This window comes from Diadema setosum, chromosome 18 (assembly GCF_964275005.1).
Source record: "Diadema setosum chromosome 18, eeDiaSeto1, whole genome shotgun sequence".
NCBI classification, from domain to species: domain Eukaryota; kingdom Metazoa; phylum Echinodermata; class Echinoidea; order Diadematoida; family Diadematidae; genus Diadema; species Diadema setosum.
Window position 1 is genome coordinate 25,657,914 of NC_092702.1, and position 27,620 is coordinate 25,685,533.

Sequence of the window (27,620 nt, forward strand, 5' to 3'; positions counted from 1 at the left end):
AAAGCTTGGATATCACACCAATACTTTGCACTAGGAGTGTGCTATAAATGGGAATACATATGGAAAACTAAATTTCATCTTTGGAGATTGAGACCAAAATTATCACCCTCTCACTGTCTTGCATACAGGATCAGAAGGTAATACATGTAAATCTGCACATTCTAAAGAAATGCAAAACTCTGAAAATATTCTGTTCAAATTTGGTATATCCCATTCAGGTCTAACATTAAATGCATTTTCATAATATACAATTAAGTCCAATTCAATTCACTTGAACATTTTCATTGCTGTAAGAATAAACTAATAAGACTAAAAACATTTCACTCTTGAGCCAAATCTGTTTTCAAGTAAAACTATCATCAAACCAACAGAGAAATGCACACACAGGTCATTACTCTGATACATCTTTTGTGTGCTCTACTGGATACCCTGTACACTGAAGGAGAACACAAATTTTGTCCTGTTCATTTTCAGCAAAGTCCATATACATATCTTGGCTGGGATGACACGACCTTGTATCTCAAATTTTGGCGAAAATGACTCTTTTGGATTAATGGTCAGATAATCAGTTAAAGGGATCGTATAGTTTTGGTTGAGACGTAATTTTAGGTTTCTAACATTTTTTGGTGAGATGATGAGAAACCTCTTATGAAATATGAAAGAGCATGTAATTCCATGAAGAATTCAACATTTATTTGATGAAAATTGGTTTTGAAATGGCTGAGATGTCCAGAACACAGTGAATCTAATAAAGTGTGGGACCCACATTTTATTACGATCGCTTTGTTTTATTTTGTTTTTGGATGTTTCAGTCATCCTAAACCCGATTTTCATCATATAAACTTTGAATTCCTCTTGAAATGGTATGCTCTGTACTATTTCAGAAGTGTTTTCTTGGTAACTCGCAAAAAGTTTAAAGCCTAATTCTCATATCCACCAATACTGTACCATCCCTTTAAGTGATGTCCTGTCCAAAACCCAGCTGCCTTACCCCAAAAATGAAGCCACCAAGGCATGTCAAAGGAAAGGCTATCCCATTTGATAAAGTGCTTTGGCTGCCATGATTTTTTGCTCTCCAGAACATTTGACATTTTGTAGATACAAGGTCTTGTTGCCCCAGCGACTGTATACTTGTACAGACATACAGTATTTTTTTTTTTTGAATTTTCTGAATTGTTTTCCCTCCGTCATACCACATGGACAGTGTATTATAAATCCACATTGACAACCAGATAAACTGATCCTGCTGATTGTGAACATGAAATAATCTAGTTGAGCTTTGCTAAGCCATACCTAAACACAGTACACCTCCTATAGCATACAGCAAGAAACTCCTTTTGTCCAATGACAACGATAATAATAATAATAATAATAATAATAATAATAATAATAATAATAATAATAATAATAATAATAATAATAATAATAATAATAATAATAATAATAATAATAATAATAATAATAATAATAAAACAGAGCTGAATCCCAATTGGTGTAGTTAGTTACTAATTTCATGGATGGTTAATTATCATGGCATGTAAAAGGTTACATAACATTGTGACTTTGGTTTGGTTGCAATCACAGACAAGTTTAATGGTGGAATAGGTGGAATATTACTTTTGCTATACACAGAGTACATGGTTGAATGGGACTGTTGACTTAGTGAAATTGAATGTTCATACTAAATCTATTACGTTAGGGTCTTTGAGACTGCACTGTGATAACAAATCCCATTTACACGAGATGACATCCTCCTAAGATTTTCATCTTGTGCACAGATGTACATGGAAGGATGTTAAAAATGAATTGTGAAACATATATAACGAAAAAAAAGAAGCCTACCCCAAACAAACAAAGAAGAAACAACAAAAAATTTACATACCATTGTGCCTTTGGCCTTAAACTGGTAGACAAATAAATTTGGAATATCTGTTTTGCTATACAGAGAATACATTGTTGAATGGGATTGTTGACTTTGTCAAATCTTATGTTCACACCGATTCTTTCAAGTTAGGGTCTTTGAGACCTCTGGGATAACAAATCCTGTCGTTATCAGATGACACCTGCATCAGAGTTTCATCCTGTGCACAAAAGTAGATGGGAAGGATATAAAGAATGAGACATATGAAAATTGAGTCACAGAGGTTCAGTGTAGCTACAGAGATTGTACCAACAATTATGGGAAAGTGATAGCAAGAGATAATTAAGGCAGAGGAGTGAAGATGTGCTATGAAAGATTTTATCACTTGTCCCCCTCTATACAAAGTAAGACCGCAACCGCTGATCGATAATCTAATAAACGTGTTGGAAAAAAGGAACCAGCAGGATGTGGATGTGAACCTGTCATCTACTGCTTTCAGGCAGGTTTCCAATTTATGATTACGGAGTGGCTAAATCTACCTGTGTATTTCCAGTAACCCTAGATACCACCTGATTTAAACAGACATCAAATAATGTTGATTTAAAAAAAAAAACTCAGAAAAAACAAAGCAGTTCTCATCTCACTAATTAAAACAGTAATTTGCAATCTACATGTATTTCACACCTTTCTGGAAAATTAGCTGAATATTCATTGTAAGACATCCCCAGAAGACATAACATGGCTGCAATTTGAAGCAACAACCCCCCCCCCTCTTTTTTTAGACTGATCACAACTTCTGTAGCCTAGTCATTGTAGATTAGTAAACTTTCCTCTTTTTTTAATAGACTGATCAAAATTCAACTAAGCTGGTTTTAGTATTTGTTTTCAGAGATTATTGCAAGAATCCTACCACATTAAAACTGTGATCTACATGAATGATTACTAGCTATGCAATCTTATGTGGTCGAACCTCATCATAAAGAGATCGGCTATAACAAAACCCTCTTATAATAAAGTGATTTTGCAGGACCCTTTTAACTCTTTTTATTTTTATTTTTTGTAGCCTGATATAGTGAAACCCTAATAAAAAAAGGTAATATTCATGGTTGTCAGGTCCTCACTATAATGACATTCCACTGTATGTCTAAAAATGAATGGAAGAAGAATTATGAATGTGATAAAGCCATACAAGAGATCACTCTTGAAAGCATTAAAGGCTCATCCCTGTGATTGCACAATACTCACCCTTCAGCAATTTCTTTCCTCTGGCTTTAGGTAATCAAGTTTCAGCAGCTTGAAAATATCTTCTACTGATGTAGCAGACAGGGCACAGTTCTACAGAAAACAGAATGCAATTATAAGGTCACATCAATACCACCAAACTTTTACATGTCAGTGTCACTACTTCAATTCAACTTGTCAATGTGTTGATTTCAATGTGTTGTTGCATTTCACATTTAATTGATATCTATTTTAACACTGTTTGCAATGAATTAGTCCAATCAACGTTAATTTGCTAAAGAACATATAGGAAAATCCGAGAAGTATACAAAGAGGGAAAAAGGTGTTGATGTCTAAATATGAAGGAGTTGCCACTAGCTTCTAAATAAACCATTACAGTCTGAAAGAATCTATTCTTAATCTAATGACTGATATCCTTGTATACTTACATTAGTCTTGTCAAACAGACCATGGTTTGACAGATTCATGTTCATCACTTTGTTGGCATAGTCCCTGATGGATCTGTTGAACATCCTCGAACCTGTCCAGCCGAAGAGCGCAAATGGGTATTGACTGACAGGGGCTATGACGAAGTCTACTCTCTTAGCAACCCACTTACGTCCACTGTCCACTTTGCGCACAGCAGCAGTGCAATCGTGCATGCCAGGACTGCCACCTGATGCCACTGCCCCAGGGGAACCTTCCATTCCATTGCTATCAGGAACAGCTGAGGCTGCTGCTGCCGCATCTGCATCGGAGGATGTTGCCATGGTAGCATCTGTAGACGATGATTCCGCTTCTCCCCCAGCCTGCACCTCGATGGGGAGGCGGAAGATGCTGAAGCAGCGCTCAAAGTGGTCCAGGACATTCTTCTTTGCATCTGATCCCTGCTGGATGTGGTGGCTGGCGAAACTGTTGCGGTGGATGTCGGTGTACTCCAGGAGATCTCGTTTGTTCAAGGCCTGTATGAGGGCGGGAAGAATGCCTTCTTCCTGTCTCTCCTCTGGATGCGAGATAAGCAGATCCAGGTCATGTCCAGTCGACTTTCCTCTGAGAACAAAACAGAACAAAACATCTACTTACAAAATCAGATGTTGAAAGAGATATGGTTGTTTCAGTGCGCCAGTCCTCCACAGGCCGTTTTCTTGCATCAGCTCTCCACTCTGAAACATTGACCTATGCATACTCTCAACTTTTAAACCACTTTTGCAAAGATTCTTAACCTTTCCCTTATTTGCAAATATCTTCAAATAAATTAATGGTGTCTGTATCCCCTTAATGCAACTTATTAGGGCGGACGTCCACTTGGGCGCGGACAAGCCCCGGAAGGGTTGCGGAAGCAAATTTTGTTATTCGGCATCCTGTCCGCGACAGACGCGGAATAACTTTGTGAATCGGCTTGTCCTGGAACATTCCTAGGACTGTCCGCGGACTGTCCGCGGACTGACTGCGGACATTCCTAGGAATCACTCCGGAAGAGCGCGAAATACCTCGGAATATGCTAATCGTAGCCGGGCAGCGCGGAATCATCTAGGATTACACCAGGAATGAACGCGGACAATCAGGATGCCTTCCGGACAACACAAGTTAGGCATGCAGACAAACTGCGGACAATACCAGGAATATGGAAAGGTATAAATTTGGCGCTGACTTTGACTTTTCCTCATTTGACTGCTAGCCGTCATTGATGCTCCTTGTTGTGCTTCCGCAGTAGCGGCTGATATTATATTAATATGATTGGTCAATATTATTTGATAAATGTGACCACCAAAAGTCGAAGACTAGGATTGTCTGCATGTCGGCTGACGCTTCATTTTTTTTTTAATTTGTCTCATCTGGGAGAACAATTTTTTCTGTGCCTACAGTCACATGGCTGATATTCGCAAACGTTTTGAACCATATATATATACATATATATATATATATATATATATATATATATATATATATATATATATATATATACATGTATATATACACATAAAAATGTAAATGTATATACATATATGTATATATAATCATGCTGATAAGGTAGTCCACGTGTGGGCAAGATAACAAGATAAGTAACAAAACTGCAACAAAGTTCATGCTGTATTCACCAACGATTTATTTCTTCACAAGAAATAAACCGCTGGTGAATACAGCATGAACTTTGTAAAGTTCATGCTGTATTCACCAACGGTTTATTTCTTCACAAGAAATAAACCGTTGGTGAATACAGCATGAACTTTGTTGCAGTTTTGTTACTTATATATGTGTATATATATATATATATATATATATATATATATATATATGATGACATAAATGGTACCCTGGGGTACCAGAAAAAAATCGGCCATTTTGTTGAATTATTTATTTTATTTTTTTAGGGCTGTACCCTGGGTTACCAAAAAGTGGGAAATTATTTTTTTTTTGTGTGTGTGATTAATTCTTCAACATTCAATTATGGCCATTGTTCTTGTAAAAAAAACCCTCTTCATCCTGTAGTTTTCTCAATTAATCCCTGAGCCAGCAGGGTCATAATAATGCCATCTGCCTCCGCCTTATCCCCGGCGTCACTGGCCTTCTGAAACACCTCCAGAACATCGGCGGCCCTGGCCCTTCCTTCCCCAACTTCCGAGTGGCGCGAAGCCTCGCGTTTTCCAGCCTCTCCTCTCTGGAAATTTTCCTTCTTTTCCGGCCCTTTCCTTTCAGTGCGGCATAGCCCCCATCACCTGCTGGCATTTTTGCAGCTTGATCCTAATTGCGAAAGGATATTTTGTTCGGCACAAAGTGCACAAAGCTTACAAAATTACGGGATCGAAACTACGTCTACGAGATCGTAACTTTGGCACAGCTAGCGGGCTATTATAATAGTGCGTGTAGTCAGTGCATGAAGCGCTATACTGAGTATCGCGCACCGTACCGTACCACGGGTCAGTACAGTGCGCATACGTAACGCAGTAACTCTGCGGTTGTACTCGAGTGAACGTGAGATGGCGCTACACAACGTGGTACCCCGGGTTACTACGATACCCCGGGGTAGCGCGTGGTGCATCATATATATATATATATATATATATATTCTTTACTCCCTTTTTTTTTTAGACCTGTGTTTTATCCATCGTGAAGTATATACATGTTTTGTCTGATACTTCTGTAGAGCATGCCAAAATGATCCTAATCATTAATTTTTTTTTTTTCTTTCTCTGATTTTTACCCTTGTCCATCTCTAAGGTACCCTCTCTTATTTTGATCACTTTTGAATATTTTCAAGTCCGAGAATTTTTTTTTTCAGACCTGTGTTTTATCCATCGTGAAGTATATACATGTTTTGTCTGATACTTCTGTAGAGCATGCCAAAATGATCCTAATCATTAATTTTTTTTTTCTTTCTCTGATTTTTACCCTTGTCCATCTCTAAGGTACCCTCTCTTATTTTGATCACTTTTGAATATTTTCAAGTCCGAGAATTATTTTTTTCATGCTTAAGAGCTTAAGAGTTTACTAGCCCTTGTCAATGAAGTGTAAAAATAGGGCAATATTTTTAACCTACTTTAATTTACTTTTTTTTTTTGGGGGGGGGGGGTTCAGCTTGGCTGTCAAATTGGACAATCGAGTTTATTTGCAACTAAAACAAAAAGAGAAGAGAAAATTATTAGGTAATAACAACTACGAAAATCATTCAGGTAAAGAATATTTCTGAAATAATTTGTGATGCTTAATGTGTACTTAAATATATGCATTCAGCAAAAAAAAAAACAAAAGAAAGACAGAAATTTAATACTTTTTTGAGTTCATGATTTATTGCTTTTTCTCTCATTTCACTTGAATTTTGAAGTGACAGAAAATTCTTCATTTTCCTCCATCATCTTTAGCTTTCATTGTTATTTTGGGCTTCAAAGATATTACATTGTAATGAGACCACAGGTATATCTTTGCAATTGAATTCATGCTTTTTAGTGTGATGAATTTGTCTTTTGTTCTAATATGTTGTATCATTAGAAAGCATTTACGTATGAATAACAACTAACTTGTTCATGTTTATATAATACATTAACATTTAGCCAAAAATTCTGTGCTTTTTTTTTCTCAGTGTACTTCCACCTACTTTTGTGATTTTTCAGCTGGGCTGTCACATGGGACAACCTAGTTTTTTTTTGCAAATAAGATACGAAAACAACATAAAGGAAAATGAAAATCAAAACAAACTTACTAGGAAGTTAGGGGGCTGATTTCACTTCTTTCTGGTTGCTTTTTGCACAGTCTCTACTACCTTATTCTTTGCCTTCTGGGACCGGAAATTCCTTAGATTTACCTGTTCTTCATCACTAGACGAAAGGTGTGCCTGTGATGGGGATATTTGCACGGGGGCCTCGCCTCCCTTCTTGCTCATTTTGCGTTTCATTGGCATGACACTCGCGGAAAGTGTCGACATTTTCAAGTCTGGATCACAAAATTTCCGCATCGGTTCCGGACACTTGCATATATAGATCCGCATCGGCTCCGCGCTGTCCTAAAACATTCCTGGTGTCTTCCGCTTTCATTCGGGAAGCTTCCCCACACCGTGGGATTCTTTCCGGAGCGTATGCGGAAGGAGCGGAAAGGTTCCGGACAAGCGGGACATCCTCAGGACATCGTCAGGACAAGTCGCCGAAGGTGTCAGGAAGTTCATTTCCGCGTCCAAATTTTGGTCTCGATCAAAATTTGGACGCGGAAATTTTTCTCTCTCCCGAGGTGCGGAAACGCCCGGACATGTTTAGGACAGTGAGCGGACACGTTCAGGAACATGCGGACAGGTTCCCGAAGGAGTGTGGAATACCAAATTTGCATTCCGGGGCTTGTCCGCGTCTTGTCCGCGCCCTAGTGGACGCCTGGTCTTTAACAAACTGAAATTATTGCTTGATGCGACTAGTACACATCATTTTCAACATTGGGGAATAGAACAAGGACACACCCAAGCTATGACAGTTCCCTCCCCCTAAATAGTGTAGAAAGACATCCATATTTTTTTGTTTCCAAACAAGATGAATAAGAATGACATAGACATCATAAATACATTTGATATATATGTGTATGTAGCATGTATTTCTTAAATGTGGCTATCATGAATAAAAGTGGTATGAAATCACAGATGACATGTCCTCATATCTAACCATATATATAATTTATCACTTAGATTACTGCAAAACTATTGAAATTGTGTGCTCAACACAATTTTGCAATATATAAACTGATAATCTTACAGCCTAAACACACCAGTCAACCACATGCTGACTCTTATGTTTCCCTTTCAAATCTAGAGTGGAAATAGCAGAAACAGATACAACGTAAGTAGTACACAATCAACAATAAAGGGAGTTTAAAATCAAGAAACAAAGTCAAGAAAGAAACACAGGTCAAACTTAGGTGAATGTTTTGATGACAGAACTTGTCCACAGTACATAGATACTATACCTCTTAAAGCCCCCTGTGATGTCTACAGTACTTCCAGGACGAATGGCAGTAACTATATCCGACACAATGGCATGGATCCTGTCTGCTTCATCTCTGGTGACGGGTGCGTTCAGTTCATCATAGTATTCTATCCCTGGAGGAATATCATAGAAGGACAATAAAATAAACACAACAGAAGGACAATAAAATGAACACATTGACGCGTTAAAAAAGATAATTTTCCACATTCACGTTGATGCACTTGTCCCTGAATATCGTGTTGAACATGACTTTGATTGATGGCTTTTCATTCATATCTTGTAACAGGTGCGTTCAGTTCATCATATCATTCTATCCCTGGAGGTACATCACAGAAGAATCAACAGAATGAGCACTTTGACACACTAAAAAAGATACTTTTCCACATTCATGTTGATGCACTTCCCCATGAATATTGTATCAACCATGACTTTGATTGACGGCTTTTCATTCATTTTGTTTGACGAAAGGGTAAAATTAAAATAGCCATGCATTCTTATTTCCTCTGTGTACAGATTATTATCTTCTGCTATTTAAAAACTAGTTGTAGACAATGCGTATAATTCCCATCGCTTCTGTGAAGTTCTGCTCAATTCAGCACAGTTAAGCCAGTGCCTTCACTTAAAGTCAGAGCACATGCTCATTACATTATCATCTCCTTCTCGCCACAATTACACAGTACCTTCATATAGAGCCCATATAATTTCTTACACATTTTCAAATGAGAGGAATAGTAAGAACAGTGGTAGCAGTATCAATCATTACAATTATGATTATTGTAGTAATACCACGATTATCACATGAATACTACTTCTGCTGAATAAAATACTACATGTAATAATCACAGTAACAGTTACTGTAGGCAATATCACATAGAATTTTGTGACACCAGTTCAGAAATACAGTATGTCCCACCAAAAAAATTACATTTGGATTTTCGCATTGATAACACCCAATATGATTAAACTGTCCAAATGCTACCTCAGGATCTTAAAACATAACATCTTAGCTCTATTCTGCAGAAAACCCCATTCAATTTGGTTGAGCGGTCACAGAGAAATGTGGATTGTTGTAAAGCATGTCATGAGTCTGATTCTTCCAAGTTTGCACTTGAATGCTCTTGGAACTGCACATTAATGTGTAAACACAATAGACAGAACTTGGAGGGAAGAGATTCCTGACATGCTCTACAAAATTCCTCATTTCTCTTTGACCACTGAAGAAAATTGAATGGGATTTTCTGTAAGATGTGGGCAATGAGTAATAATTTCATACCCTGAAATTGTACTTGGATTGATTCACTGTTTTTAAAGTTATCATTGTGGAGGGTCCCATTGTAATTTTTTTTTTTTTTTTTTTTTGGGGGGGGGGGGGGGACATACGGTATGTCACGAATATGACAAGCTACAGCTGTACGAAGTTTCTTTCTGATACTACCTTTAATCTGTGACTTGGTTAGATTGAGCATGTAACTTCTCTTGACATCAGCCAGAGTTTTCAAACCCATCTGACACCACCTGCCTGCAGTCACATTCCCACAGCCAAAGACTCCGATAAACAACTGTAAGGAAGGCAAAGTGAGGCCAGTTGGATTCTTCTTCACTTCTGTTAAAGCATGGTTTGGAAATACTGACTGGCAGATTCAAGTTAAAATTGAGAATTTCTGATACTCAGCATGTCAAAGGATAGAGTAATGAATCACTACATTTCTTTTGAAAGAAATGGCTCATCATATGCCATACAAGAACGTAGGGGACACTGTGGCATAGTGAATAAGTGGTCTTAAGTTCAAATCCAATTGTCTTGTGTGTCTAGGTCCTCAGACAAGATTTTTTTACTCGCCACGTCCCTATAATCCGGTATATAGATTAGTACCTGGTGACGTTAGGATAACAATGATGATGATAGTAATGATCATGACCATGATTATGATCATGATTTTGATACTGATGACTAATATTATCATTAAACAAAAAAATCATACCTTATTCATACCCTCATGCAAAAATGTTTATAACACTGTTGATTCAGCACAATACTTAATGCACACAGCTTAGGTAATTCAGTCATAGTTATATGACTTGTGAAGATGAAGTCCTTGACAGAAATTTGCTCTATCACCAGTGCTTACTGACTGGATGACAAATTGCTGGTGCAAGTTGCGCTCTGCCCTGTTCACATGTGAGTTAAACACTTACTGACATCGTCTGGAACCATTCACTCTGCAGGATGCCATCGACTTCTGCACTATGACCATGGTCCAAAATATCCTGAAACATTAAAAAACAAACAAACAAAAAAACAAAAACAGAATGAACAAAATATAAACATCTCTAGCACATGACTGATTCGATTTGAGAAACTGTTACGACAGGATGGAGCACTTCAGCTGCTCCACTTCTCATGAAACTATTATCTCTGTCATGAGAACATGGGCCTGGGCCTGGTATCAAGAAAATCCATCAAGATTTTTTTTTCTTTCCGAAATCGCAATAATGCAATGTGGGAAGGATAGACAGATGGACAAACAAACCCAAAACATAATGCCTTTTCATCCTCCAGGGCAAAGGCATAAAAAATACAGCTTATACTGTACTTTTCTATCACGGAAACAGATGATATAGCATAAATTATGCTATGCTTCTTTATATTGTCATGACAGGTTCGCATGCATGTACGGAGGGATGTGCAATAACTGGAGGAGTTTTGATGGCACTACTGCCATCTTACTTGGGCAGTTTTTCTCTCAGCACATTTTTATACTAGAATACAGCCTGCCATCATTCAGAGTGTGCTCACCAAGATCACCTGCATACAGTGTGAATTTGCCCTTATGTCATACAGATTTTCTAGATCCCTCTGGGTCTTGACTTCCTCAGGCAAGGCTTTGAGGGCAGCAGACGCTTTGCGGAAGGCGAGCCCCCTTGAGTAACTGCTCTCCGTCATCTGGAACTCAGCTGCTTTTTCAAGTACTTCCAATGCATCCTGGAAAGATCATTTAAAAAAAATGATTTTACCCAGTGCGTAGATTAGTATACCCGACTCTTAACCCTAACTAGGCCGGGCTATTTAGGTAGATCATAGAGCCGGGGGGGCCTCCCAGGCCCCCCCTCCAGATCTCGGCCGTCGACCGCGCGATCGCGATGAAAATTGGCACACACATTGCCTGTGATGTAATCTAAAGTACCACGAAGTTAAATTTTTTAAAAATTATCATTTATGCTAAATTATGCTAATTTATGCATAATGATGCATGAAATCATACAATTTGGTATAAATCACTAAATAAAGCTCAAAATGGGCACATTTTTTGTGCAAATATTCTTTTTAGTGTCCTGAGCAAATATAAGAGAAAAAAATTGCGCCATTAGAAAAAATTTCTTACGTATTTTATTGTTTTTTGAATTTCTTATGTTTTTCTTTGTTTTTTCGACTTTATGTTTTTCATTGTTTTTTCGATGAAACTTGTCCACGACATTGTTCCGAACAAGAAAATATGTTATTATTTTATTTTAATCAATAAAACCCCAAAATACTCATACTTTTATGAAATTTGCCTGTAAGCACAGTTTGCATTGAAATTGTACACGAATTCATGTTTTTGAGCAATTTTTGGTCTGACATGCACGCACATATTTATGCGCAACTTCGGAACCGCGCGCCCGGGCATCGCAAATTTGGTGTCAAAAGATGCGGGAGACTCGAAAGAAAAAAGTCATGAAACGTCGCGGCAATAGCTTTTCGCGTTAGTGATACATCGCACGAAACGTCGAGGGGGGGCGGGCCTCAGAGGCCCCTCCCGGCCTAGTTAGGGTTAAAACCACTGCATGCATCATTGCTGCCCCCCCTCCCCATTATTTTACACCATCTTAAGACCTGATTCATTTTCTGCAGCAGTTGAAGTCAAATTCATAAAAATGTATTATGAAGGATCATAAATAAGCACATTCTTGGTTTCTGATGTCATTGTCTAACTTTCATGATATGTTTTGTGGGTAACATGGGTGCTGAAATTAGTCGGTATAGCAGAGACATTAGCAGCTGGATAATAATTCGTCTTTGAGCTGCTCCACAACTTATCAGTTTCAAGTCCAAATGTTTGCATGAATTTCATGGTTTATGTCATTATCTTGAAATCTGGAAGGGTATGTAAAGAAACATTGCATGATCTAACTTAATACAAGCCATTTGATACCATTTAGTTGTTGGTCTCAACTTCTTAAAAAAAAATGTCAAACAGTAAAAACGTTAGGCCAGTGCCCTAGACTGGACATTTTATTTACCCTTACATTGCTTTATTTTTCAAATTGACATGTCCACTGGAGTATTATCTCTGCTAAATGGCACAGATGCCTGGAAACTAATTGCCCATAAATAGAGATTACCTACTCTCCTTCATCTCTTTTGGATGACTATGGCTTTCCAATTTGACTGAGGCAACCACTGTAATGCCCAAGTGGGTTGGCCAGGGTCAAGTTTGGAGGTATTCACTGAATGCTGATTAATAAGCATGGCAAAATTACAGCTATTAAGAGCCTGCACACATAAAGGGTTAACCTACCGTGAAGATCTTGTTTGGGTGGTTCAAGGGAGTTGAACGCTGGCAAGCAAACCTTCGATTCCTTCGCTTCACCCATTTCCCATCCGGATCCCCTGCTTCATCAGCATTTGGGTCAATCTGTGAAATTGAGGGATATGGAACAGATATGAAAAAAATACACACATTCCAAGTTTAGCATTTGTCACTATCCTAACTATTAATAAAAGAGCTGTATGTAACCAGTATATATTCATGACCTGTTTACACAAGCATGGAAAGTGGAATGCTCAAAGTTTGTTATTTTTGTTATTCACAGAATCTTAAAAAGGTCATTATCAATGATCAAATAAGATTTCCAATGCATTTTCTATTCACCTGACATTATTCTAATAGAAAGTTTAATGTTTTGGTTTCCATGTTGTCATTAAAGTAGAAGCAGCACTTACGGTAATAATCATATCATTACTTACTTTTAAAAAAAAAACCCACCAAAAAACAAAAAACAAACATTTGTTAGTCTCTTTTACCAGAATATTGATAGAAACTTGGGGTATTTACTTGCTCATCAGGAAATGACAAATGGGATGTTACAACATCTGATTGCATGAATGATTGAAATTAAAATTGATAACTATCCAGTAAATACTCTAAATTGTATTTAATGTATGATATTCCATCTACACCTTCAGTAACACAGTAAAAGTGAAAACTTTCATGTAGGTAATTTTCATGCTCAGTCAAGTAAAATGAAGTTTGCATGGTCTTAATTCAACAGAATCAAAGAGGTGTAATATATACTACAAGCCACGACGTTTCTGTGATCTTGATCTTATTTTCAGGCTGGGTTCATGTCGCCTTAAAGGTAGGGAATCCCATTTGCATGCCTTAAATGAAGAGTTGTATAAATACAGTGGTATGTTGAAGAGAGTATCATTTTAGAAACTCCCATAAAGTATTGAAAGTGGAAGGTAACATTTAGTACATTTTTATTGACCGTTAGATTTTGAACTGAATTTTTTTCGGGGCTCATCGTAAATTTCAGTACATTACTAGGCTACCTTTGCAGACCCATGCACTGCATGTGTGTCCATCATGTATATTTTGTGAAGAAAGTTCATCAAAACTTACAAACATTTCTATATACATTCTTGCCACACACTCTATATGTTATTACATCAGCTCTTATACTTTTAGATTTGTGTTTATAGATAAAAAATACAGAAGACTGCAACAAAAAGGCTTAAGTGTGGCTGACACACAGAACTACTGCGTAGTTGAGTTTTGTGCATTATTCAAATTGTAGATAACTGTTGACTTCCAAATTTCTCAGCAGTGGCCTAAACAAGTCCCCTGAGGTTCATATTTAATGTTTTGCTGCATTTTGGGAGGTCTGTAAAAGGTATCCCCTATCTTTAATGAGTGCAAATTTCCACACCACAAAAATTTCCACTTTACAGTCAAGAGTTCATTGGATGTTATGCAAATTTACATAAAAGTACATTAGCGCTGAATGCATGATGTCTCAGCCACATGGTATATCTAGGCTCCACATTTTTTTTTAATTTGAGCATATTCGTTGTGTCATCAGGAATGTTTGATATGTCAGTATGCTACAGCCGTACATGGTATTTTTTTAAATTGATGTTAATTGCCATAATCTATGTATATTTGTAGTCATACACGTGTACAGAAATGGGGGTAAAGCAGAGATTTTTTTCCACTCACTTCTAGCCTTTTATCGGAGGTACTAGCTGCATGTTTATTGAATGTAGTCCACAGATGTGATGTAAAATGTCATGTGACATTAAACAGAAAAAAAAAAAAAGAATACCCACCACTATCCTGTCAGGGAGCGTGTACTTGTCAATGATTTCCACTGGTCTCTCCTCTTCCATGCAGGCAGTGAACCACTTCAGAGAAAGGATTTGCACTTTCTTTGCAAAGGCCAGCACATCAAAGCTGAAATTCCTCTGATTCCGCACAATCCGCTGCATAATACTGATAACATGGTCTTTGGTGTCTAGCTCAGTCACAACGTGGGTTACATTTTCCCTGAAACATAAAAAAAAAGAAAAAACAATAATTCCCATTCACGGGCATTAATAAACATAGATGTTAATACCGCTCATGGGTTCAATGTCAACTGACGGGAGCACTTTTCAAATAGAATACAATATTCAGCTTTCAATATCTTCTTTTAACACTTTCTCACTGACCTTTCAAATACAAACCTGAAGACACTGTTTGGGGGAATTCAATATGTTTCCACAAGAACAAAGGCACAATTATTACAATCACTTCTTTACCTACAGTCCATGTAGGATGGGTTCTCAGTGTATTCAGGGAAGAGTACAGAGCACAATACATAAACACCAACGTAAAATTGAATACGGAGCTAAAACTGTGACACAGCAGCCCCACTGACAGTTTGAATGGCTCGTTAAATGCCACCTTCAGTAAAGGTGCTGACAACACTCAAGAAACTTACAGGTTCTTCATTTTGCATATTACATGTAGCATCAAAATGCAGCAGATCTGTGACCTAGAATGGCCAGTTTGAACACTTACATGTATGATTAGAACAAAACATACATGCATTTGAAGCTGATGAGTGAAATCACTCAAAAGGGCCAGAGGCTCAAAACAAATGGATTTCAAAGCTGAACAGACTTCGCAGATCACCCTTGTGCAACAGGAAATCCATTCACATTCTTCTGAATGTACTGGACCATCCTCAGCTCCAAATATAACAGTCAGATGGGTGAAACACAAATGAGGCATTCAAATGAGTCTCGAGGCCTTGAATGTTCATTTGCATCACGTTAATATTCAATCGAGGAGATGATTGCCATCTGAGAGACACCTGAAATTATTGACATGCCCCTAAAAGTCACATTTGTTGAAGAGACCGGAGTTGATGCCCAAGGTGTGTCAAGAGAAGCATAGAGTGCCTTTTGGAAATCATTCTTTTGATACATATGCAGATGGCGATGGCGACTAACGCATCCCATCAATTAACCCCCATTACGGTTTGGAGGAATGGCAGTCGGTTGGACGCATCCAAGCTAAAGGTCCCTGTGACCACATGGTATTTAATTTCCGATTAACATGGCTCCTGCTTTTTTCCAGGCCCTGCTCTTTGGATGAGAATATGTGTCTGCTGAAGACCTCGATGAGTTGTTTTTGGGATTCCTGAGTGACATAGACAGAAAGGCTATCAAGGCTGCTATGGGAGGTTGTCTTTCAGATGATGAAAAGGAGGTCTTTGAGGATCTCCTCAACAGAGAATGTAGTCATACCATTTGTGAAGAAGACCAAGTTTGACTGGTCATATAACAACTTGCACACAAGTGCATCATACAGAATAGCAGCTATGCACTGCAAGTGATGGGAAGCATAGTTCAGAATGTACTTATCGACACTCTTCCTGCTGTACAACCAATTCATCAAGGACTTGTAAGTTATAGGATAGGTGTGTTTTGCAGGTCTACACCAAAGAAGGTATTGTATGATATCTCTTTGTTGCTGACCAAATGATGAAAGAACAAAATTAGTCTCTTCGATATTTGATGCAATATGTATGGCTGGGCTCAAGACTGAAGGTCTTGCAAAATTGCTTCGATATCTGACAGCATTCAGTGTTATGTCTGTGTTGAGTATCACTGTTCAATTCCAAGATACAAGTGGACTAGCTTGTTGGCCAGTCGCTCATCCAGTATCTTGAGGGAACGAGATATTCGAAGTCGTGGAAACAAGATAATAACTTGAGGGAAAGAGATAAAATCTTGAGGGAATGAGATAATATCTGGGAAAAAAAAAAAGCAAACAAACAAACAAAAAAACTTACCATGTCACCTTTAGGGCTCTGTATCGGAGTAATTTGTAGGACAATGTAGGCCCAGATCAGATCTAAAATCTAACCAATGTTCAAAATGTTCAAGTTAGACATTTTACTGTAAAATATGAAATTTGACTTTGAGCCTCATTTGCCGATATTTTCTTTGTAAGATGTTGTCCGCTTGGTAAGAATGTGTACGGTGATTTGTGGGTATGAATTGTGATTTTGGTGCAAGGATAACAGATAAGGTGCAAAAGACATCGATTATTCCATTAAAATGGCATTACGAAAATCCTGTCCAAAATTATAAATGCAATCCAATTGTTATTGTACACCACGCAAAAAAAGACAACTTTTCGAAGTTTTTGGAGAGGGGTATTAGATACCCTAGTGTAGTAAATTGAAGTCTAACATGGTTATTTTCCAAAAATTCGGAGTGAACAATTTTCATCATTTTTGCCGAATTCGACATTCGTACGTAATCTTCAGGACTTTGTGAATAAAATTAACTGGTGCTAGGATTTTTGGCCGAAATTTCGTCCTCTGAGTACGGAATTCAGAGCCACGAAAAAAAAAAGAAAATCTATGAAGAAAAAAAGAAGCGTCTGGTGATACTATCAACTCTCCTACATACCATGGGTCCCGAGTAGGAAAGGCCATAGATTCTACAGTATATCATATCACGATATGCCACGTCTGGTAGCTTAGCATGGTTAGTGGTACTGAGCGGTCCAGCGCGCGGGACACTGCCACTTCTGCGTGTAGTAGTGTCACTCGCACACCCTTTAGTATTTACTGCGACCAGCCCCATACGCATAGCGTAATGGGTATGCCTATGGGGCTGCTGGTCGCTGTTACTAGTGTTAGCACACCCTGTGCTGTGTGTGAGAGAAAGAGGAGAAACTTTTCTTACCCTATTAAACTTACCCAAGTTCTAATGCAATGACAAAACCCTTCTTTCGAGCTAATCGTCTAAGATGTTCAAGACGCACTCTTTGGATTCTTGCATTGATGATGAATATGACGACTTCCGGAAATTTCACCTCATGTTTTTCCTTATCTTCGTGGTGAGAGAGCTTTCGTCTTTTCCGCCAGGGCGCTGCCATTTTGTTTATGGTCAGGCTTCAAATTTACAGGGATAGGTATATGAATAAATAGCTAATCTAAAACAAACATATTTACCATTATTAACAACAAAAACATTTTAGTAATTTTAACATATATTAATAGGTAAAAATGTACAATTCTAAAACTTTTGTAAATTTTACAACACTGTCGACAAATTACTACTTTAGTTGAATCGTCTGCTACGTGCTTTTCGTAGTATGGTTTTCCCTAGCCCTTCCGCCGGCCCTTGTTCCCTGCACGCTGTCATGTCCTACGTCCTGACTGTTTCCTTCAAACTTCATGCTGATCGTCTCAGCAAGGCCAAGGGCAAAGCCTTGCCCTTTTTAGGCTTTGTGTACATCCGCATCCCTATCCTTAGGTAGGTGCATATACTGAAGGTCATCAGCTACTACTTGGTTCAATTCAAATATCATGACTCTGCTCTGCTGATGACTGAGTCTATCATTGATCATTGCAGGACATGCAACGTTAGTGTTCAGTGTAGTGTCGCTTACAGTTACAGTACATACACATAAAATTTACAGCAGTAAATTTATTGTAGACCTACACTTGTAAGAGTATTGTCAGTCAGTTACACTACTAACGGTTAGTACTACTCACTACACTGAACAGTTAGCAATGCCAAAAATGTCATGTTATAAAGCAATGAATGGTCTGTCATTATGGACATTTGATGAGGTCTAAAATTAGGTCTATTTCTGACTGCAATTGACCTCTGACTCTGAACTATAATAAACTTTTCAGAACATATCTTTTGATGGAAAGAACCAAGTCTGAGTTGAGTGCTGCTTCATGGGTTTTTGTTAATTTGATGACATTGATATTAAAATAGATCTGGATCTAGCAATGCAAATTCACCTACTGTTTGTTGAGGACGAGTCGAGTCCCGAGTATATACTTGGGCAAGGGTCTATGGGAATTGTGTGTTGTAGCAAAATCAGCCCGTCCTCAACAGGTTAATCACAGATGTATAGTTCATACTAACTGCGACCAGCCTGAATGCGCAATAACTGTGTACAAGGACTGCCCCGGGGTTGAGTTCATACATGAAAATTGATAATTGTAATACAGTTTTGATACTACAAGAATCTATATTGGATACTTTCATGAAGACCTGTCCAATTTTTCAAATACTATAAAAGTGGATTTTTTGCATAGAGTAATTTTTCACGCTCGGTTGGGTAAGATGAATTTCACGTACAGCTGTATTTGATTCCACGCAATCAAGACATCAATTACCATGATTACTGTCCAGGAACCCATGGCAAGTAAAAATATTTGTGTGCTTTTAATTTTGCGCTAGTTTCGGGTTCCGTAAATACACGCAAAAATTTCCACACCCTGAAAATTCCCATTTAGACCCACATATCTCAGACACAAGTCAATTAATTTCAAGAGGTCTGCAATGCAATGAAGGCTTTATTACCTGAATTACCTACGATGACACCCAGTAAGTTGAAGACTTGTAGAGGGCTATTCAAAGGATTCAATCCTGAGCCTGAGGAGATCCATACAAATGATGTATCCACAGGATTGTCGGTTTATGCAATCTGGATTAAATTTGTTATGTTTCTGCTTCCAGTGATCATTGAGCTTAGACTTGAAGCTGTTCACTGATGTTGCCTCTACAGCTTCTGCACAAAGGCTACCGGTATTCCAAGTTTTTACTACCCTCTGACTGAAAGAGTTCATAATTATGCTTGAAATTCTAAGTTCATATTATGCTCGAAATATTAAGTTTCTGTGGACTGAACTGTTTATTTCACTTGTATTGTATCATGGTATATCATTATGCTGATTGTTGACTTTACAATATATTCAGGTCTGATGCTACTGACTGTGTGTAAGACTGTCAACCTAGACATTGCATCTTGAAACAATACAGAGCAGAGACAGATGGTCTCTCAGGTAAACTTGACATTACAGAATTTTAGTGTATAACATTTTTATTTTTTTTTTTTTTGTGTGAACTTTTGTGAATTCTATTGACTCTTTCGATCCTCTCTCGGGGTATGAGAGTACAAACAAAGAATATAAATAACAATATGACAAATCAGTGACTACAATTGACTTGTAGATAACACATGATGACACAAAAGATATGCACGTTTAATGCCCAGTGTAGAGTGGTGAAGCCCAGGTCCAGAAGGATTTATGCTTTGCGATGAACATGCCAGATTAATTGACCAGAGAGATTAGACAACTCTTTATTCAAATCAATGAAACCACAAGCAAGAAACCAGCACTGACTTTTGGGCAGAAGCTCGATGATCCAGTTGATAAGTCACCTGCCCGGTAATCAGGAGGTTGTTGCCTAGAATTCAGTGCTCATGTATGCCCATGATTTTTTTCTTTTCTTTTTAAATGACTACTGCTAAAACACTGATTAATTCACTGCTTATTTACATCAATGTAGGACGATTTATCAGTCAGTTGCAATGATAGACAACTCTTGCTTTGCTCAGTATAAAATAGAAGAAAAAGAATCTTCTGGCCACAAATCATACTGTTTTGAATTATATTTATATAATTGTTGTGTGTTTTTAAATGAAAGCCATTGCTATTGATGGCAATGATTACTGTATTTCAATCAAATCTTCCTCATTTTTTCTATCATCATTTTGACAGTATGAGTTTAAAAAGTTCCAAAATTGTATTAATGTATATATATATATATATATATGTACATATATAATACTTGGATAGGCCCACTAATGACTTTTACCAAGTACTAATTTTCTATGTGTGTTAAAGAATAAAAAAGATCATCAATATAAAATATGTCTATATTCGAATTTTTATATCAACCCTTTTGGAAAACTACAGGTGGATTCATTTCCCCTGGGAATAAAGTTTCTCTACCTAAATTCAGCTGTTTTGTCCACTAAGCAATAATCATTGATCTAGCAGGTAATAACTTGAAATTGTTATCTCCTTGGGTATAGAACTCAATAAATTGATGTTTGTTTGAAAATGAAACTTTGTTTTGGGAAGACCAATCAGTGTATGGAAACTGCTGCATGTGAAATTCTGATGATCCATATGCTGGAATTTTAGTTCAATATTTTGCTCCCACCCATCTATCTATTTGATATTGCTATCTATTGACTTCATAAGATGTGCTTAATATGGTCCAATCTTGCACACTTATAATTTAGATGATAGTGTTCATCCTTGATAAAAGTTGCGGTTCATTTGGTCCCATGATTTCAGATACCTTATGTACAAGGGCTTCACAGGAAGTAACACATTGCTTATAACAACAAACATTTGCTGTTACACACTCGTATGTATTGAAAGAAGTACAGTGTAGTAAAAAATAATGCACATCAGGAAAGTATCATATCACCTATAGCATAAAGAGTTGGCTTTTATTGCAGACACACATTATTTTTGTAAGCATGATATGCCACATGTAGAGATGTAGCTCATTTGAGTAATATGATATTGCTGCATTTCTCTCATTTTTTTTTTGTTTTTTTGTTGTTGCTCTGATGTGTTTGTTTGTTGTGACTTTTCGCAATATTCTTCAGAGTTGATACTATGGCAGAGAAGAAAAAGTCTTCCACTCCTGAAATCAAGGTTGGAGGAAATCCTGGGGGGAACAGTGCTGGAGATGGAATCAGGAGTGTGAGATCAACCTCGCTATTCAGGGCTGTCAACTTTGAGCTGTATGCCAAACCTGTGAGCACTCAAGAGATTCTCCACTATTCTTGACATACTAATAGTACTGTGAGTTTTATGTCCATGTTATGTACTATGGACTTAGCAGCAAATATAATCTCTTTTGTAAATCACCTTCACTCTTTTTTTTTTTCTTAAAGACATAATTTACCATTTGCAGATGAAACAAAAACCCGACATTAGTGCTTTAAAATAGTTCTAAAATGTGAGTTAGGGATAGAAACAACCACTGTAAAAATTTGAAATCCGTATAATCGATGTTAAGTATTGTTGAATACACAAAATGTGAACAATAGTTATAGTAAGAATGCTTCCAGACTAAACCGTATACAGTTATGGTTTATTGAGAAAAATGCTGATATCTCCTCATATTTTAGGCATTATTGCATAAATTTTATATGGTATGATGTTTTGTGATACAACAGACCTACACATATGCATCAAATGTGATATCTTCAACATTTTTTTAAATCACTGCTCCCAAAGGTAAACTGGACCTTTAAGAGATAAATGAAAAATAACTAGACAGTGAAAATTTCTAGGAGAATTCATCTTTGAAAATATTACTTGCCATTTACTCTGTTTTGGAAGGGGAATGTCTAGGAAACAGTCTGTAGCACTATAGAATTCTTTAGGCTATACTGTGATCTATCACTTGGTCTACTCCCACTTTGTCCAATAGCCTTTGAGTCTGAACCCACATGCTCTAATCCCGTTTCGTCTACACCCACTTTTGTCTCATGATCATTTAGTCCAATTGCCACTTAGCCTGATTACCAGTTGGCGTACTTCCAGATGGGCTATGCCCATTTCGTCTCATACCCACGGTTTACGAGTCCAAATTGGAAAAATCCCAAGGAGACAAAATTGCAATTAGACCATCTGGTTATTAGGCAAAGCGATAATTAGCCAAACTGGGCATTAGACCAAGTGAGGATTAGACCAGACTGGCATGAGACAAAATTGACAGTAGACCAAATGAGTTTAGCTGTAGTGGTGTCAGACGAACTGGGAAGTAGATCTGATAGGAGACCAAGTGGCAATAAACCGGCTGTGTGCTCTATACAACATTTTTTTTTTTTCTATAGGTGAAAGAGATCCAAAATGTACCTAGATACACATTTTTATTGATTTTTTTATATTTATCCACATAATCAAATTGCTATGGACAAAGCAAAGCATGCATTGCATTTAACATATGGAACAACATTAATTGAAATCTTAACTAAAGCTATCAGATGAAAACCTCAGACCCCCAGTTTTCCACTTTAAAAGTTTATGAAGTGCAACTATTGTAAAAGTTGAAATTTTCTCAGTGTTGATATTTTTGCAAAATTCACCCAACAAGAACTTAAAAAAAGATTTTTTTTTGTTGCTTGTTATATATTAATGTTTTGATTCCACAGAATTAAGAGAACATGAGTCACGAGCCAAGTGTGAAAAAATTAAGATAAAATTTCCACTTTTACAGTATCTTGTAGCAAAATTATGAGTTTTATGGTATCCTGTAGATCCTGTCCCCAAATTAGTGCACAATAGATTGAGATGGTTATAGGGCATGTGACAAGGAAAGAACCAAAGGACATCCATCATACAGGACTCCATTGGACACTGAATGGAAAAGATGAAAGGGACAACTTCCAAACACTACCAAGTCGCTAGTCCAGAATCAGATCAGATTGAGAGGGTACAGCTGTTGCATGCCCCGTATGCCAGAAGTGAATTTCAAAATCATATGGGCATAACATTGTCTTTTTGAACCTCCATATTAAAGATTTATATGCCTTCTGAACATAGCCACCGTTCATTAACCAGCGCCAAAACAGCCACACACTATGTAGCACTTTGCAAAGTGGCTATCAAACATGACACACAAGGGGAGGACAGTTAAAAGTAAAGTAACTGGTGTTCTGTGTTTCTGCTGTGATAGTTGCCAATGTACCAAGGGGTACATCTTTTATTTTGTGTGTATCATGTCCTGTTCTTCACTTTGCTGTTTCCACTTACAGAACAAGTATGTGATGGGCTTTGGAGTCATTGCTCTGACAGGATGTGTGATCTATGTGGCTTACCTGAATGCACAGAAGGAGAATCAGAGGGACAGGGAAATGTATGAACAGTTCAGAGCCGATGGAACTACCATGATGAAACCACGGTCATCTAGATGGGACTGATGAGAACTGCTTGCCACAAAAACCTCACATCGATCTTCTCATGACCGATGTACAGAGGTTGTGTGATATCCTGGATTTTTGCAAGTACTGTGTGGACAGTGTGGTGGATGCTAGCAGAAGGACTGTTATTATGCAAATCCAGTTGGGTGAAACATTCAATGTCTGGATCCCATTTATTGCAGCCATGTGCTTAGGGACAGCAAGCTCTATATGGTTTTATGACTATATCTGCAAAACAGTCAGGTGCAAATTTATCACTATTCATTAGCAGAATAAGAGCCAAGTTAACTGCTGCACAAATGACATGACATGACATCTTCCATTGAAAATGACAACTATTTGAATTGCTCTAGAGTCTAGTCTAGTGTGTTATTGTTATCATGATGCCTTCGTTCCTTTCAGTGGCCATCCATCTGAGTATAAGGTATTATTATAGCCATAACTGATCTTTGAATTGACGTTCATATTGACGTTTTTATTGACGGTCATAAAATTTACATTACAGCAAAGGTTGAAATTTTCTTTACAACTTTGCTCATGGCGTGTCAAACATAAACATTTCTGTAAAAATGTAACATGGCTTTTAAAAAAAAGAAAAAAGAAAGATTTCCGAGAGCAATCATGCTTTGCGGGCTCAGAATACTGTGGTGCACCGGGGGTTTACACCTTGGCACACATAGAGGTCAAAGGTAGCACTGGAGCTTTGTAGCAGTTATCTGTAATGTTTCTGCTGTCATAAGTTGATGGGGTGGGGATGGAAGAGTGTTCAACAAATTAGGTCAAAAATACCCTATATCAAAAAAAAAAAAAAAAAATCAATTGAGTGCACAGTGGCATGTGCATCAAATAATGGTGACTGTAGTAGATTAATGATTTGTTGGCAACCAACTTGAAAATTACAAACAAAGTGTTATGCTTTGAATTGAGATTAATTTCACATTCATTCCAAAGCACGTGATGGCCCCTACATGTGTAATTTACTGGTTATTAGGGTAGCCATAATGATGAAATCATTTGGATACATTTTTTAAATTCTGGTTGCATTTTGATTATAAGATCATGATAATTTGATTTAAAAAAGTGATTTATTTTCTTTTTTTTTCAAAGGGGTTTTCTAAACAAAAACAAATACGTGTTTGTATACACTAGTGTTTAAAAATTGACAAATACATGTACATGTGTGTATATATATATATATATATATATATATATATATACATGTATAATACATATATATATACAGGGAGAGAGATACTTATACACACTTACATGGTGTATATAAAATTATATATATATATATATATGTATATATATATATATATATATATGCAATGTATGTGCATATTCTTAGAAACACAGAGAGAAATAGTTATAGGATATTCAGTTGCCTTTTGAACAGAAGAATTAACACTGTTTGTAAATGCTGTACCACTTGTGTACTACATGTACGACACTGTAGTACTCTTCATGGCACAAATTGATGATCAAAATCATGAATAGTGGTGTAATAATTGCTATGGAAATCAGGATATGTCTGTGGTCTTTCACATCCTAGTTGGTGAGTGTATACCACCTCACGTCGATGAATTCACTTATTATCTAGACACAACGTTTGAAATTTTAGTCAGCATTTTTTCAGAGAAATGAAATTTTCTACTGAAAATTTACATTTTTCCAGTGCTGTTGAATGGCAGTGACCCATTTTTTGCATCAAATTTTTCATACAGATGACTGTAAATATGTCATGGTTTGTTGACAGCTTACTTGAAAGTTAAAAAATAAACTTACCTGCTTTAATTTTCATTTTCAGTTATGTATTGCCAAAAATCATGTGGTTTCTTTACCTCTTGTTCACTGTCAATGGTAGTCAAGAATAATGGCGTTTTTTTTTTATATTGCTAGTGTGTCAATGGTTTATGGGGTAGCTGTGTTTACGACATAAGTTGTGTATGTTTCCAAAGAGAAATATAGGTAAATTTTACTTGTGAGGTTGTGAGGATGTTGTACATCTGCACTCTCAATTTGTGTGTGTGTGTGTGTTTTCAAGATATTCGAGATATGGTTGTGGCAGACATTTTCGTAGGATTGTCTGTTAGTTTGATGAGAATGAAAGGTTGTCAACATCTTGATCACTTTGCTGAAACATGTATATCACTTTTAAGCCAAGAAGTACATGTATTCTATCACTCTCTTACACAATTCAGCAAAGAAAAGTAGAAAGCGCTGAAGTGGAAAAGAAACTGACAATCACGAGGGGAAATTTAGGTATGCATTAAATGAAGGTAATGAAGGTGGGAATGGGGTAATTAGCTGAAAATTCGGAATATGGTAGGGAATGAAGTCTTAATTCTGAAGTGTTATTTTTTATTGATGGAGTGTGGCAGGGGCGATAACCTAGTTCCATAGTTTTTCATATTTATGCGCTTTTGTTTGTTGGTTATATATTGCTGATGCATAGTGACCAGTGATTCCATTTCCTCTTGTCAATTCATTCCCTAAGGGTGGAATTCACTTTCCATATATTAGCTTTTGCGTGGTAGGGCAAACCAACAAGTTTCAGAGCTGTGATGAGCAACATTTGGGTATAAGGTATGAATACATTATGGCACTCCCATATGATTTTTTATGAAGTGGAGGAATGGGATGTGAGCGGGAGCCCTATAGGACTGTATAGGGGAGGGGTAAGGGGTAGGTAGTAAGGGCTTTAGATTTTTTTTCTCTTTGTGTAAATTTATGTATAAATCTAACATGTATGTTATGATCTTCGGATCACCCCATTTATGTTTTGTTTCGATTACGTATTGTTGATTGCATGTTCAATTCAATTCAATTTTATTCGGCACAAAAAAATTATAAATAGGCCTACATTTTGTACACAATGAAAACAAAAGCAATGCAGTTACATGCACATGTCTAACAAATCAACGCCAGGACCCCTTTGATTTGAAACAACGAGAGCTTGTTAGAGGGGCCCAAAACAAGATTTATAGGTAAATAACTGATAGTTGTACGTACTACGAAAAAGAGGGAAAAGCAGACAAACAAACTTAGCAGTGATCATTGAATGAGAAGCAGATTTTCTCACCTGCCCTTTACTATACACAGTTACACACACCATGCTTTTGTCTCACACAAAACATACACGGAAACGCACATATTCAAATGCAATACCAAGGATAGGAGAAGTGGAAAGAAGAAGAAATTTAGGAACAAACAATCTACTCAGTCATGTATAACAGTTTCTTCAAAGTATGCTGTTTGACTGGTGTTCTGAAGAGAGAAAGTGTAGAGCTAAACCTTAGATCTGATCTAACTGAATTCCATTCATTTAGGCCTACACCTGTAAAGCGAATTGAATGAGTCCTAACTGTTAATAAAACAGGCAAACGGCATTCTCATGCTGTCTCTTACAAGAGTAGAATAATCGTGTTAATTGTTTGCATGCATTCAAGATAAAATGTTTTATCATGTAAAAATTATAGCATTCAAAGATCATTGAAAAAAACAACAACAAAATACCTTTGTGTGTGTGTGTGTGTGTGTGTGTGGGTGTGTGTGTGAAAATAAATAGTAATTAAATCCCCTCACCCCAATCATAAATTCTGAAAACGCTGTACTCAGTATAACTGATTTATAGTTTTCAAAATATAAAAGTGTGAAAATCATCCCTACGCATAGGTCTCCTTTAAGGAAGATCCCATTTATTCTGTCTGTCTC

General features: G+C 37.1%; 2 protein-coding genes and 1 pseudogene across 2 annotated transcripts; 2 read left to right on the plus strand and 1 right to left on the minus strand.

Annotated features, from left to right (window-relative positions):
• Positions 1-1,991: 1,991 nt before the first annotated feature.
• On the minus strand, positions 1,992-18,023 carry LOC140241413 (DNA nucleotidylexotransferase-like). The gene is made up of 9 exons (XM_072321143.1): positions 17,845-18,023; positions 14,915-15,131; positions 13,101-13,217; positions 11,339-11,524; positions 10,738-10,809; positions 9,977-10,100; positions 8,522-8,654; positions 3,532-4,132; positions 1,992-2,081 (listed from the first exon to the last, which is right to left on the minus strand). Exons 1-9 carry the CDS (start codon positions 18,021-18,023, stop codon positions 1,992-1,994), a joined length of 1,719 nt encoding a protein of 572 aa, XP_072177244.1.
• Positions 15,921-16,803, plus strand: LOC140241890 (uncharacterized; annotated as a pseudogene).
• A 241-nt stretch (positions 18,024-18,264) lies between the features above and the next one.
• Positions 18,265-25,061, plus strand: LOC140241800 (small integral membrane protein 8-like). Its single transcript, XM_072321553.1, has 4 exons — positions 18,265-18,403; positions 19,868-19,953; positions 21,579-21,729; positions 23,739-25,061. The coding sequence occupies exons 3-4, from the start codon at positions 21,589-21,591 to the stop codon at positions 23,901-23,903; spliced, it is 306 nt and encodes a 101-aa protein (XP_072177654.1). The 5' UTR covers positions 18,265-18,403; positions 19,868-19,953; positions 21,579-21,588; the 3' UTR covers positions 23,904-25,061.
• The last annotated feature ends 2,559 nt before the right edge of the window (positions 25,062-27,620 follow it).

Bases quoted from the DNA above. Each gene is read 5' to 3' on its own strand.
- LOC140241413 (XM_072321143.1), bottom strand. From the start codon at position 18,023: ATGGCAGCGCCCTGGCGGAAAAGACGAAAGCTCTCTCACCACGAAGAT. The intron at 10,810-11,338 runs GTGAGCACACTC...TTAATGTTTCAG, and splicing joins ACTGTATGCAGGTGATCTTG to GATATTTTGGACCATGGTCA. The intron at 10,101-10,737 runs GTAAGTGTTTAA...CCTTCCTTACAG, and splicing joins AATGGTTCCAGACGATGTCA to TTGTTTATCGGAGTCTTTGG.
- LOC140241800 (XM_072321553.1), top strand. From the start codon at position 21,589: ATGGCAGAGAAGAAAAAGTCTTCCACTCCTGAAATCAAGGTTGGAGGA. The intron at 21,730-23,738 runs GTGAGCACTCAA...TTCCACTTACAG, and splicing joins TTGAGCTGTATGCCAAACCT to AACAAGTATGTGATGGGCTT.